Below are 13,564 nucleotides of genomic sequence, written 5' to 3'. Positions count from 1 at the left end.
ATAGGGTTGTAGGGGGGGGGGGGGTGAGTCGATCCACAAGTTTGTAAATTGACCCAGGGTTTACTGTACTTTTTAATGAAACAATATTGTTTTGAATAATTTTTTTTTAAAAAAACAGATAAATTAAAAACTAAAATGATAAATTTTTGAACAAAAATTAAAATAAAATAGATCTAAGATTGGATTGGTCAAAGTTTGATCAAATTAACTCCCTGAATAATTTAAAAACAAACCCAGCCCTGGTAGGTGTTCATTAAATCACCAAGTCACCTTGCTAAGTCTAGCACGGATTGATAATTATATACAAAACCATCATGATTTTATTGTTGAATACCTTGCTTGTTTTTGCATTTCAAAAACATTTAAAAAAAATTAAAAATTTTTTATTTTTTTTACTTCAAATTAATATTTTTTTTAGTATTTTAAAATCATTTTAATGTGTTAATATCAAAAATTATTTTAAAAAAATAAAAAAAATATTATTTTAAAATATTTTCAAACAAAAAATACTTTAAAAAACAATCACTACCACACTTTTAAACACTCACTTTCACTTGCAAAAGAAAAGCAATGCCTTCCCTACATTGCTCTATGACCTTGCTAATCAACAACCAGGCTGATTGCATAACTTACCCAAATCTGTAGTAGTTGAGTAGATATAGGTTCAAACCGAATCAAACCAACTTAATTCAGTACAGACATTTCGGTTTATTCAGTTCAGCTAAACTGTTCATGGGAATCCAAGGTATCAGTTACTTCTTCACAATAAAAATAATCCATGGCGTCGCGCCAGGCTTTGCTTTATATGTTCTTGTAACTGAATTGCCATCTGCTTTCAGTGATCTTTGCAACAAAATTCCCATACATACATTTTTTTCCTTATAGAGACAGTGACACTGTGGTAAGACTAATGATTCATTGTCCATAGTTTAAGTGCGACCAGTGTGATAGCTATATGCAGATTAATGTGAAAACTGTTCTCTACAATTCCCCCGTGGAGATTAAATTATAATCTTCGTCGAGTATGTGATCATGAATCTGGTCATTTTCCAGCATGGCTCAAAAACTTGCCTCCTCGGTCGATGGTCGCCTCAAGAAATATCGCAAACTGTTAGCAAGAACCTGCCAAAGTTGATAAAGCAACACGTTCATAACGAGAACACGAGGGTAGCGTCAACGACAGACTAGTTGGTAGGTTTTAAGCTTCGATATTTCTTACCAGTTGAAGAGGCTTGCTGATGGCTTTACCCTTGTAGCTGACATGAAATTTTGCCTTGGCCAACAACCCCTAGATGCCAAAGTAAGCAATATCAGTGTGGTTGTAATGCTAAGGCTTATTTGTGTTGCGAAATACGAGAAAGATACAGAGGAAAGGAATGGAAATCCAGAGGTGCAGATGTATGCAGATAAATAATCACCTCAGTGTCAAATTCTCCTGATTCAACAGCAATATTAATGTCAGTGACAGCCTTTACAAGATCCACCAACAATCCTGGGCGATCAGCTGCCTCCACAAAAAGCAAGCTGCCACAGAAATACAGTCGACCCTTTAGCAATTGCTGTTTCACACGCTGAACACTAAAAACAGAAAGTATTGTTCTTTAAGGAGACAAGTGTTTTCCAACTTGTACAAAGCAATCCATAATAAAAACTTGAAAGGATTTTCAGGAGCATAGTTGTGAGAAAAATGTGTATTTACATAGTTATTGGTGCAGTAATAGGGGTTTTCAGGATGGAAAAAGCCCCGTCATATCTCAATAAGAAATCAAAGCAGAAGTTACCTTCGGTCAGGACTATCTTCTTTGACTTTTACACGCGTTGCTATATCCACATCAACCTGAGGAATTGCAGAATAACAGAAATTTTGAGCTATGATTTATAGTTTAGGGCTTAAATCTTCTCTAAATAATTCATAGACGAATCGTTTAACGTTCATCCCTAATGGCATCAGTTTCTTCATGAGGAAACAGAAAGTTGAGGACAAGGGTAAATACAATTACAAATAGCATCTGTGCCACGAAGCTATGACACCCTTTCCCCAAGTCTTGGAGTTTGCCGGACAATATTTTACTATAGAGTAAAGCCAACTTCAGAAGTTAATAACATATTAAGATGGAATGAACAAAGTGAAACCTGTTTCGGTGGCTCTACTCCAAAGGCAATCCCCATTGCTAACTGAGAACTTGATTCCTGTTTGACAGTCATTAAGTTAAGCATACAAGGAGATGCGCATCTCACAAGAGTAATTCTTTAAAGATACTTAAAGAGAAGAAATGGACATCAAAAAATGATTACCGGGTGATACTGAAGCAAATTGTTTATGATTGTCAAACGAATGGCCTCAAGCAGTTCTGGGTCATCAACTTTTCGACCAGTACTACTAAAGAAAAGCTCATAGCAAGGGGCAGTCAGATTTGCTGTTAAAAAGTTATTGCAATAACAGAATCATATGGCTCATTGAACAAAAACAATACAAAGTCAGAAACTTGTTTGCATGATCCATGGATTTGATCCTGACGAATATCAAGTTAAGCATATAAAAGAGAACATATTGATAAAAAAAAAATTCTTCTTTTGTAAGCAAGTGAACATAACATATAGGATGTAACTTACGCTTTAGTGATGGAAAATGTGTTGTGCTTCCCAGAAGAATCCAAAAAGACATTAGCCTTAACAACATTCAGCCCTAGGTTTTTAAGCGCGTTCATCTGTAAGGCATTTAATCATAGTTTGCTCACAATAGTCTGTGTATGCTAACCAGAAGGCAATGATGAGTAATTCAGAACTAAAAGTTTCATAATCAGAAAAATCTGAAGATCCTAAACAAATATGTCAACAGCAAAAGAAAGACAAATCTCATGACTATCTCAGCAAGTATATGACTCCATACCGTATCCAGAAGAGCACCAAGGCGATCTCCGAAGGTTACCTCCACCACGGTCGCATCTGGATCTGCGTCTTGGTCAATTATAACTTTGGGAGTTGGAATTGCATTAGTGTCATTTTGACTTCCATCCTGTTTAAAACACCATTTCATCAATTCAGGAAACAAAGTAATTCACTAGTTCTTATGCTCTAAAATCCCATAAAACAGCAAGAGCTGCTCCACACCTCAATGGTTGGAGCCGATGAAGCTCCTGGAATGATTATTGTCCTGGAAGATGGCAATCTGGCAACAATCATGTATATAATTAGGAGAAAGTACCGAGACAACGAAGGATGATGAAGTAAAGATGTATTTTTATACAAAATCATGACAACGTTTAGCAGCTATCTTTGTAGCTGATGAGTTCTTATTCAGCTATTCCTTTTACCATTCTATTGATAGCAAAAGGTTTAGCAACTAATCCAAGTTAATGAGCCATTAGGAGAATGATACAAGAAGTGAAATTGTGTAATGAGTAGTAATTTTCAAGTGTGGAGGTTTTGTTAGAAACATGAAAAGGGCAAATCTAGCTGCCATTGTTATTAGTAACAGGGGATTCAGGAGATGGCTCTGGCCATTCCTTAAACCACTAGAAAAATTAAAGAGCTTGACATGGAGAGAAAATTATCCAACAAAACTGAAGGAAATCAGTCACATTTAAATGGGTTGTTGCTGTTTTCAACACTCAAGTTCTTAATCAAATCCAACAGAACCATAGAGATAATCCTAAGATCTTTGTTCACAAAAGATTGAAACTTGAGCGTTCAAGCTGAAGCAGTCAAATTCAGAGTCACAGATTATAAACAAGTAATATATATATATATATTACCCAAAACTTTATTACAAGAAAACTTAAAAAGAGGAAACAATGTCTGAAAGTAGGCATACCTTCTTCTTTCCTTGCATAAATAAGGAAGTTGTGTAGGAGCCAAGCCAAAACACAAGGGATTTTCAACAACTTTAACATTATTAAACTGAAATGCAAGATTGGCAAAAGCCAAGGACACAGCCATTTCGATCCTTCTATATCTCTCTTTCTTTCAAGAACAAAAAAAATGTCTTCCCAGCAACAACTATAGACGAGAAACCAAAGAAAAACAAGAGCCCAAATGAAAGAACATCGCTAATTCCAAGAAAGACAGAGAGGATTTGAGAAGGAAGGAGGAGTTCAGAAGTTTTGTAATATCAGCCATGAGAAGGAAAATGAACATATAATATAAATCCTATCCCTTTATCTTTCTCTCTGTGTTTTTTTCTTGCAATTTATCTCTAACGTCCATTCCTCATCTGATCTTCATTTCTTTGTTTTTATTTGTTTTTATTTTTTTTTACTTGTACTGTATTATTTCTTTTTATTCATGGATAAATGAACTTTATATTCAGTTCAAGAAAAAAAGAATAAAGGTACGTGGTACTTTCTTTTTATCCTCGACTGGGGCCATGGGAACAGTCTAACAATAGAGACATTCTTGGTTAACATAGCTATCCGAGTCTCCATCAAAGAACTCTTTCTTACCCAGAAAAGCAAACAAAAAGATAATTTAAGAGTACTTTTTTCTTATCTGTGTTAACCAAGCAACTGGTAGTTTAGAATTTCTTGCAAGATATCTTCACTTGGACGCCCTTCTTTTGGGGGTTTCTTGGAGTTAAGAGGAGCTGAAATCTGCACCGTTTATGTGTTGCCAAGTGTGAAATAAATATATGGATATAATTGAAAATGGAAGATAGCACTCTATAGTTCCTTAAATTATTGAAATTCTTTGGGATTTTACCTTATTTGGCAGCAAGCATGACTTTACCTAGTATTGACTACTTATCCAACTTTAGCTGGTTTGGAATCTAACTATAGTAGAATCCAATGCTTATTATGTGCTGTCTACTCTAGCATGGGCCACGGCCAATGTCATCCTCAATCACTGGAATATCAAGCCAAAATGCTGTGAAATGATTGGATTGGTAACGTAAAATGGGTTCTTACAAAGGATTCCACTAAGCTAAATTCTTTATAACGCAGATCAAAATCAATCATCAAACTTGCTCACTTCTAGTATTTTAGAAGAGCATGACCATAGTTCAAAATGACATAAACAGGGCACAATCCAAGCAACTGACGTGTCGTTCTAATCAATGATATTCTCTTTCTCAAAAAAAAAATGATTTTCTCATCATACATGTCTCAGTAGTCAGTAAGAACTTGGAAAAGCAAACCCAAAAACAAAAAGAAAAGGGATCTACATGATCATTATCCAGCAATCACCTAAGCAACAAAATCCCTTGAGTACAAGGTAGGGTGTGTTTCTACTGCTATGGGAAAGGTAAAGCTAAGAAGGCAATCATCTTCTATATCCAGGTTCCATCCTGCAGGAAGGGTCATTCAAGCAGTCCCATGCACTTAATAACCTTTGTTTCCTCGAATTCTAGCTCTCATGTCCACCTGAAAAAAACATGAGATATGACATGTCAATAAAGGGGAATGTTTGTCTACATTTAACGGATACAAAAAATTTTCCATTCATGATAATTTTATGGGATATTCTTCTTAATGCTTTTATCCATCTAAAAGATATCTTAGAATTAGTAATTGATAATAATCACAGAAGCTTTATTCTTCTTCATTAAATCATTTGGTAATACAATAAACCACACACAGCATATAGGCACATAAATGTATGCACAAGTGTTGAGGCATGGTCATGTACATATTGACATAGAACTTAGAATTGCAGTTGGAAACTCAATTCAAGTTAGAAGTTGAAATTGCCCTTTAACACTTAATAAAGACGGAAAAAGAATATAACTTTCAGATTTAACCCACCAACTGGCAAATGCAGAAATTAATGAGAACTAATTGGTTTTTACAATCTTGTCTAGCAATCTCTCACTATAAACCAAGGATGAAAATTAGTAATAATTTCATAATGTGTATAATTTTACTTCACTTGGTTGATGAACAAACAAGAGAAGTGTTATCGAAAATTCATATAAACTCTCGTATGATATAGTTATATACATAGTTTTGAAACCCGACTCAGTGGTCGACATGGTCTAATAATCGGGTCACATGTCAGATGGGTTGACCCGGATCAACCCAAAAAAAATTTAAAAATCAAATAACCCATCAAACAACTCTCCTGCACTCTCCATGTTCCCACTCTTCGCATAAGCAGAAATCAACTCCGTCCAAGAAATCACATCCCTATTGGACATTTCATCAAACACTTTTCACCCACACTTCAAAAACCCATATTTTATATACATATCAATCATAGAATTCCCAACATGCAAATCCTCACCAAACCCCCCAACCAAAATCGTTTGCCCATGAATTTGCCGTCCCAAACCCACATCCTTTTTAGCACCACAAGCCTTAAAAAGAGCAGTAAATGTAAAAAAAACAGGCACAACACCTTTTCTCATCAAACTATAAAAATCAATTGATTCATTTAACCTTTCCTCAATCAAATAACCTCTGATACACTTGTCGAGGCAGGGGTTGTCCAGGCTCGATGAATTGAAGGGAGCGAGTACGGTTCACTACGAGAGGCTGCCAATAAAGGTAGAGCCCATTGACAGAGGGGACATCGTGTTTGGGGTAGAAATGTATTACGGGCACAGGAGCTATGGATTGAAATTGCTTTTCTTTAATTAGGTTCTCTCTGTCTACAATTCTGCAGCGTTCACGACCATGTATATATATATAAAAAAAGGTCGGGTCTCAGCCGGGTTTGTCCGGGTTCCAAATTAACCGGGTTTCGCCGGGCCAACTCCTAGACGGGTTTTTACTTAGATCCGGGCCGGTCCCAGGCCCGGGTCGACCCGGACCACCAGGCCGGTCCGGGTTTCAAAACTATAGTTATTTACAATCAATTATCTTCACAATTAACCACAATAAACCATCACCATTTGAACTCAACACCTGCTGTTTACTTTACTCAGATCTTCTATACTCTAATCAACAAAATCTTCTACTGATACTTTAATTGTACTGTAATGCTAGAACTTTTGAGTTAAGGAATATGTGAAAACAGAACCCATAACTCAATGCAACATTGCTCAGAATCAAATTATAACTCATTGCAATGAGAGCATAAAGAAACTTAAAAATCATCTCGGAAAAAGTAAGGAATAATTGAAAAGCCCACAAACAAGAAAACAGAAAGAAATCAAATGGAATTAAAGAGAAGACAAAAACAAGAACATGCCTGGCCTCTTTTGCAATTGAAATAAGTTTCTCTAAGTCCCACACACTCACTTGGTATTGAAGGGCTCTTCTCTCCTGCGCATTCTTTATATGGTCGATTCTCAATCTACATGTATAAAGCACAAACATAAATCTCAACAAGACTGAATTTCACCAATGAGAGACCTTTAAAAATAAAAACATCATTTTGGTAAAGAATGCAGAACCTTGATGCAATCGGATTCACTGAGACACTTGACCAGTTCCAGTGCAAGCCCCTTGCAAGTCTTTGACATTTCCTCTCCTCCAAAGAACATCCAAAGATAAATGCTTAAAAAATAACAAGATTTTTTAGAACCCTTTTGTGCGTTTGTGTTTAAGCTAAAAGGTACCAATTCTTAGCAAAGATTATTAACAATAGTTTCATTGGGGCATTTTTTCAAACAGGTTGTTGCAAGGTAAATTTTGAGAGAACCAATCAGCAGGAATTCTAAATGATGAACTAAGGGTGCAGGGGCCTTCACACGTAGCATAAGAATATAGAGAGGAGTAGAGGCATGGAGAGGACTGAGGGAAAGAAGAGATAGAGAGAAGGAGCAAAAGAGAAACACACTGATTGTATTGTATTTTTGCATACCCCTCTGGTTACATGCAATGCCATAATTATAGGAGTGTGTATTCTAGAATCTGTTACAACAGTCACACACAACTTCTTGTAACAGTAACAATAACAGAATTGAAACACAAGGCTGATGCTGACAATTAATTTCCTATTTAATTAAACGGTGCGTATAATTGAAGATATTGAAACGATGGCGTTTCGTTTACTGACTTTTAGTTTAAACTAAAGTTCCCGCTACGGTGTGTTTTGGCTCGCAACAATACCTTCCCCTTTAAAAATTTCCTTGTCCTCAAGGAATAACTGCGGGTACCTCATGAGAAGGTCATCTGCAAACTCCCAGGTAGCTTCGTATGGTGATAGGGTCTTCCAGTGAACTAGAACTTGTGTTGCTGTCTGATTTTTACGTTTGACCATCCTCCTGTCAAGAATGGCGTGAGGTTGCAACTCTGGGTCTAGCTTGTGGGCAGGTAAGTTGTCGTACACTATCTTATTTCCTGTATGTTGTTTTAATTGCGAGACATGAAACACTGGGTGTATGGCGCTTGAACTGGGAAGGCTCAGTTTGTAAGCAACTGCCCCTATGCGTTCAATTACGCGGTATGGACCATAGTATTTGGCGGATAACTTTTGTGAACCCCTCATGCTCACCGTTTGTTGCCTGTAAGGCTGCAATTTCAAGTATACCCAGTCACCTATCTTAAAGATGCGCTCACTGCGCTTCTTGTTTGCTAGTTGGGTCATGCGATGTTGAGCCATTTTGAGATTGTCCCTAATAGTCTTCAGCCTGTCTTCCCTTTTTGTTAGTTGTCTGTCAACAGCTTCTACGTTAGAATCCTTAGGTAGGTAAGGGATGTGGACTGGAGGATTCTGACCATATAGAACTTCAAATGGTGTAGTTTTGATGGCCGAATGATAGCTTGTATTATACCACCATTCGACTAAGGGTAGCCATTGACACCATTGATCGGGAGTCTCGCTTGTCATGCACCTCAAATATTGCTCTAAGCACCTGTTCACCACTTCTGTCTGTCCGTCTGTTTGTGGATGATAGGCTGTTGAGTGCAATAGTTGAACGCCTTGGTAGGTGAATAAATCCTTCCAGAATCTGCTTAAAAACACTGGGTCTCTATCACTTACTATTGAAGCAGGTAAGCCGTGTAGTTTGTAGTTATTACTCATGAAAGCCTCTGCCACCGATGCAGCTGTATAGGGATGGGATAATGCGATGAAATGGGCATATTTACTGAACCTATCCACCACAACCAAAATGACGTTCCTTCCCTTAGAGTTGGGTAAGCCTTCAACAAAATCCATGCTGATGTCCACGAAAGGTGCTTGGGGTATGGGAAGAGGTTGAAGCAGGCCAGGTGTTTTCACGTTCTCACCTTTGCTTTTCTGGCAGGTGTGACATTCTCGCATATATGCTCTTACATGTTTTTGTTGTTTCCTCCAGTAGAACAGTGAACCCACCCGTTTGGCAGTGACAGTGACACCAGAGTGTCCCCCTATGGCAGAGTCATGGTAGATGGAGATTAGTTTACCCTGTAACCTAGAATTATTGCCAACTACCAGCTTCCCCTTTCGGTATAGGTGGTCATTCAGCCAAGTATACTTCAAGTGCAAACTAGGATCTGTAGTTAGGTCGCTGATGATCTTTAGCAGAGCAGTGTCTGTCGCCCAGGACGCCTTCACCTCATCTAACAAATTGGTTGAAACGGTGGACAATGTAAGGGCAAACAACTCCCTGTGGGTACATCTAGAGAGAGCATCAGCAGCAATATTTTCTTTTCCCTTCCTATATTCGATGTCATAATCAAAGCCTAAAAGTTTGGCTAACCAAATATGTTGGGATGGGAAAGAAACCTTTTGTGCCAGCAGATACTTGAGGCTTACATGATCTGTTCTGATTGTGAAGTGTCTGCCCCATAGGTAGTGTCTCCACTTGGTGACTGCATGTAAAATGGCTAGCATTTCTTTTTCGTAAGTTGATAATGCTTGTTGTTGTGGTCCCAATGCTTTGCTGATGAATGAAATAGGGTGCCCTTCCTGCATGAGTACAGCCCCTATACCTGATCCTGAGGCGTCTGTTTCCACCACAAAAGGTTTGTTAAGGTTAGGCAGGGAGAGAACCGGCGGTTGAGTCATGGCCTGTTTTAAGTTGCTAAAGGCACTGGTGGCGTCTTCCTTCCAGTCGAATGCATCCTTTTTTAATAGCTGAGTGAGTGGCTTGCTAATGGCCCCATAGTTTTTGACAAATTTTCTATAGTAACCCGTAAGACCCAGAAATCCCCGTAGCTGCCTAACATTTCGGGGTTCTGGCCAGTTGGTGATGGCTTGAATTTTCTTAGGATCAATAGCTACCCCCTCCTTAGAAATAACATGCCCTAGGTACTCCACCTGAGGAATGCCAAATGCACATTTGTTGCGCTTAGCTTCCAATTGGTGCCCCTTCAGCAATTCAAACACAGTGTGCAGGTGTTCTAGGTGCTCAGTCATTGTCTGACTATATATCAAAATATCGTCAAAAAATACTAACACAAACTTCCTTAGATGCTTGCGAAATACTTCATTCATCAAACTCTGAAAGGTGGCTGGTGCGTTGGTTAGCCCGAATGGCATCACCAAGAATTCATAATGGCCGTTGTGGGTGCGGAATGCTGTTTTGAACACATCATGGGGGGTCATTCTAATCTGGTGATAACCAGATCGTAAATCCACTTTTGAAAATATTGTGGCACCCACCAACTCTTCTAGCAACTCCTCTACTAGCGGTATAGGAAACTTGTCTTTGATGGTGAGATGATTAAGAGCTCTGTAGTCAACACAGAGTCGCCAGGATCCATCCTTTTTCTTAACCAGGACAACAGGAGAAGCAAACGGGCTGCTGCTTTGTTGAATGATCCCAGACTCAAGCATTTCCTCCACCATCTTCTCCAATATGTCCTTTTGTACTCCAGAATATCTGTATGGTCTGAGATTGATTGCTTGTGCACCTTCTTTCATAGGAATAGCGTGGTCATGGGCCCTGATGGGAGGCAATCCTTCAGGTTCTTTGAATATTTCCTTGTAATGAGTAATTAATTCTTCCAGAGCCACTTTTTCCTTCTGATTACTTATGGGTGATTGGGACATAAGCCTTGCATCCTTGTGTGTAACTTCACTAGTTGTGAAACAACAGAGACTCATACCTGATAGTTGAGCTGAGTTAACCATCAGGCTGTTCAGTTGTGCTAGTTCAATGGTTTGTACCTTGGTGCAGTCGGTGCCTTTGAGGACTATATCTTGACTTTGCCACTTGAAGGACATCCACAGATCCTTGTAGTTAGACGTAACATTACCCAGCGTTGCTAGCCATTGTATGCCTAGAACCATGTCACAGTTGATTAAATCAACAATGAATACGTCTGCCACAAAATGTACTCCCTGCATTCGCCAGCTGAAGTTCCTGCACATTGCAGAGCAGTGCATAGTACCCCCATTCGCTGTTTCGACTACCAAGGTCCTGATGGGGTGGGTTAGACACTGTAGTTTATTAGCAAATACGCTGTTGAGAAAGTTGTGTGTGCTGCCAGAATCGATCAAGATGTATAGGGGATGTTTATCCACTTTTCCTGCTACTCTTAATGTGTGGCAACCCATTGTACCCTCCAAGGCGTTGAGAGAAATATGGGGTGTAAGTAGGTCCTGCTCCCTAACCTCTGTTTCATCTTCAATTTCCACAATGTCCTCATCATCTTCGAGTATACATAGAGAGTACAGACGTTTATTCCTGCAGCGGTGACCTGGCACAAATCGCTCGTCACACCAGAAACATAGCCCCTTAGCCCTTCTTTCCTCTAGGTCTCGTGGCCGGATAGTTCTGGTTGGTTTGTGTGTAGGGGTGGGTAATATGCCTTGTTGTGGTGGTCTGAAGGTGGTAATATTTGGAGTTACTGTTTGTCTTGAATAGGGCATAGGAATGTTTTGTTTAAAGGAAACGGAGGAGGGTATGCTTTGGGAAGTGTATTTGGGGAGTGTTTGATGAGATTGTGGTTGTGATCTTCTATAAGATAAGGTGTTATCTTGCAGTCTGGCAAGATTGTAAGCTTGTCTAAGGGCTTTAGGATCAAACATTTTGACAGGGTTTTTGATTTCAATTTCTAGTCCTCCGATGAAGAATACCATAGCTTGTCTTTCACTGATATCAGCCTTGTTCCACAGTACATCAAAATCTTGAATATATGTCTCCAGGCTGCCAGTTTGCCTCAGTTCCATCAGCTCTTCAAGAGGGTCTTGGTGGCCCCCAAACCGTCCACACATAGCCTCAGTATACTCTTCCCAGGTAACCACTCTACCTCTAATACTCTTTGTGAAGTTCTGATGCCAGTAGAGAGCCATTCCATCTAGATAGAAGGAGGCCAACTTTACCTTCTCTGTCTCTTTAATTTCTTCCATGTCAAAATATTGATTGCACTTATACAACCATTTGTGAACATCTTCCCCATCAAAACAGGGAAAATCTCTTCGAGGTTTGTGTACCTTGTAGGAGTGTAACCCTTCTTCGCCAGAGTAGCCCTCGTTCGAAGTAGAACCCCCATGGGGAAGGTCCTGGTGATTCTGAATGGGACTACGCTCCAGAGTACCCGTCTGCATCCTCTGTAGGAGTGTGGACTGTTGATAAGCGATTCCACTGATAAGTTCCTTGAGTTCTTCGATCTTATTATCTTGAGTCGCCTTGGTAGCGTGTAGTAGTTGTCCATAGGTTTCCAGTTGTGTTAAGACTTGTGCATGGCGTGCTGATTGTTCCTTGTTGGCAACTTCAAATGAGTCTTCTAATTTCTTAAGATCTTGGGACCTCGTTTCTGGTGGCATGATTGAGGTCTGAAGATCAGAGGCTCTGATACCACTTGTTGCAAGGTAAATTTTGAGAGAACCAATCAGCAGGAATTCTAAATGATGAACTAAGGGTGCAGGGGCCTTCACACGTAGCATAAGAATATAGAGAGGAGTAGAGGCATGGAGAGGACTGAGGGAAAGAAGAGATAGAGAGAAGGAGCAGAAGAGAAACACACTGATTGTATTGTATTTTTGCATACCCCTCTGGTTACATGCAATGCCATAATTATAGGAGTGTGTATTCTAGAATCTGTTACAACAATCACACGCAACTTCTTGTAACAGTAACAATAACAGAATTGAAACACAAGGCTGATGCTGACAATTAATTTCCTATTTAATTAAACGGTGCGTATAATTGAAGATATTGAAACGATGGCGTTTCGTTTACTGACTTTTAGTTTAAACTAAAGTTCCCGCTACGGTGCGTTTTGGCTCGCAACACAGGTTAACTAAGAAACTTTAAGCGAAGCACAAATTCATAATTTTTGGAGCTTTCTCTACCTCAAGTGATGCTTGAGGTTTACGATCGTAGATACCCAGGTAGAAAAAGAAGGGAGGGAGAGACTTTTCTAAGCTAAACCTTGGCGATTTCCACCGGTGATTAACGACACGAAAATGATCGGATAGAAGGAGAAAAGTTCTCCGGTTCTGGGAAATATTTAGTGCTTCGCTTCTTGTTGTGAAGTTGAATCACGTTTATGTCCTCCATAGTTTAGTAAATTATGATTTAGTCCCTATTTTGCTATAGGTTTTAATTTAGTCCCTTGATCAGAGTTGACAAATCCCTTTGTAATTATCCAAATTCCCCTTTTTAAATGCTTTTTTTTTCTTTTTTGTCTTGATCGGTGAGATTAGAAAATGGATGGCTAATGCATATAAACGATTCAAATGGAAGGGTTTGTGGTTTTGGATTAGTTTGACAAATTAGTTTTTGCGAGACATAACAACTGAAGAATTT

At 38.9% G+C, this 13,564-nt stretch overlaps 2 protein-coding genes across 3 annotated transcripts; both read right to left on the bottom strand.

The window, feature by feature from the left end:
• Positions 1–766: 766 nt before the first annotated feature.
• LOC133695802 (ACT domain-containing protein ACR11-like) lies at positions 767–4,168 on the bottom strand. 2 transcript variants are annotated; one of them, XM_062117746.1, is made up of 10 exons: positions 3,815–4,168; positions 3,112–3,169; positions 2,891–3,016; positions 2,614–2,708; positions 2,296–2,380; positions 2,134–2,190; positions 1,782–1,837; positions 1,419–1,578; positions 1,220–1,288; positions 767–1,122 (listed from the first exon to the last, which is right to left on the bottom strand). In XM_062117746.1, the coding sequence occupies exons 1-10, from the start codon at positions 3,937–3,939 to the stop codon at positions 1,060–1,062; spliced, it is 894 nt and encodes a 297-aa protein (XP_061973730.1). In that variant the 5' UTR covers positions 3,940–4,168; the 3' UTR covers positions 767–1,059. The 2 variants fall into 2 exon arrangements, with proteins under 2 accessions (XP_061973730.1, XP_061973731.1); XM_062117747.1 differs by having other exon boundaries at positions 1,419–1,524; positions 3,815–4,161.
• An 873-nt stretch (positions 4,169–5,041) lies between these two features.
• LOC133695804 (uncharacterized) lies at positions 5,042–13,304 on the bottom strand. Its single transcript, XM_062117749.1, has 4 exons — positions 13,109–13,304; positions 7,334–7,414; positions 7,129–7,233; positions 5,042–5,360 (listed from the first exon to the last, which is right to left on the bottom strand). The coding sequence occupies exons 2-4, from the start codon at positions 7,400–7,402 to the stop codon at positions 5,319–5,321; spliced, it is 216 nt and encodes a 71-aa protein (XP_061973733.1). The 5' UTR covers positions 7,403–7,414; positions 13,109–13,304; the 3' UTR covers positions 5,042–5,318.
• Positions 13,305–13,564: the final 260 nt, after the last annotated feature.

The sequence above is a fragment of the Populus nigra genome, chromosome 6, assembly GCF_951802175.1.
Source record: "Populus nigra chromosome 6, ddPopNigr1.1, whole genome shotgun sequence".
NCBI classification, from domain to species: domain Eukaryota; kingdom Viridiplantae; phylum Streptophyta; class Magnoliopsida; order Malpighiales; family Salicaceae; genus Populus; species Populus nigra.
The sequence above is the reverse complement of the archived record's forward strand: the minus strand, read 5'-3'. Positions and strand labels throughout refer to the sequence as shown.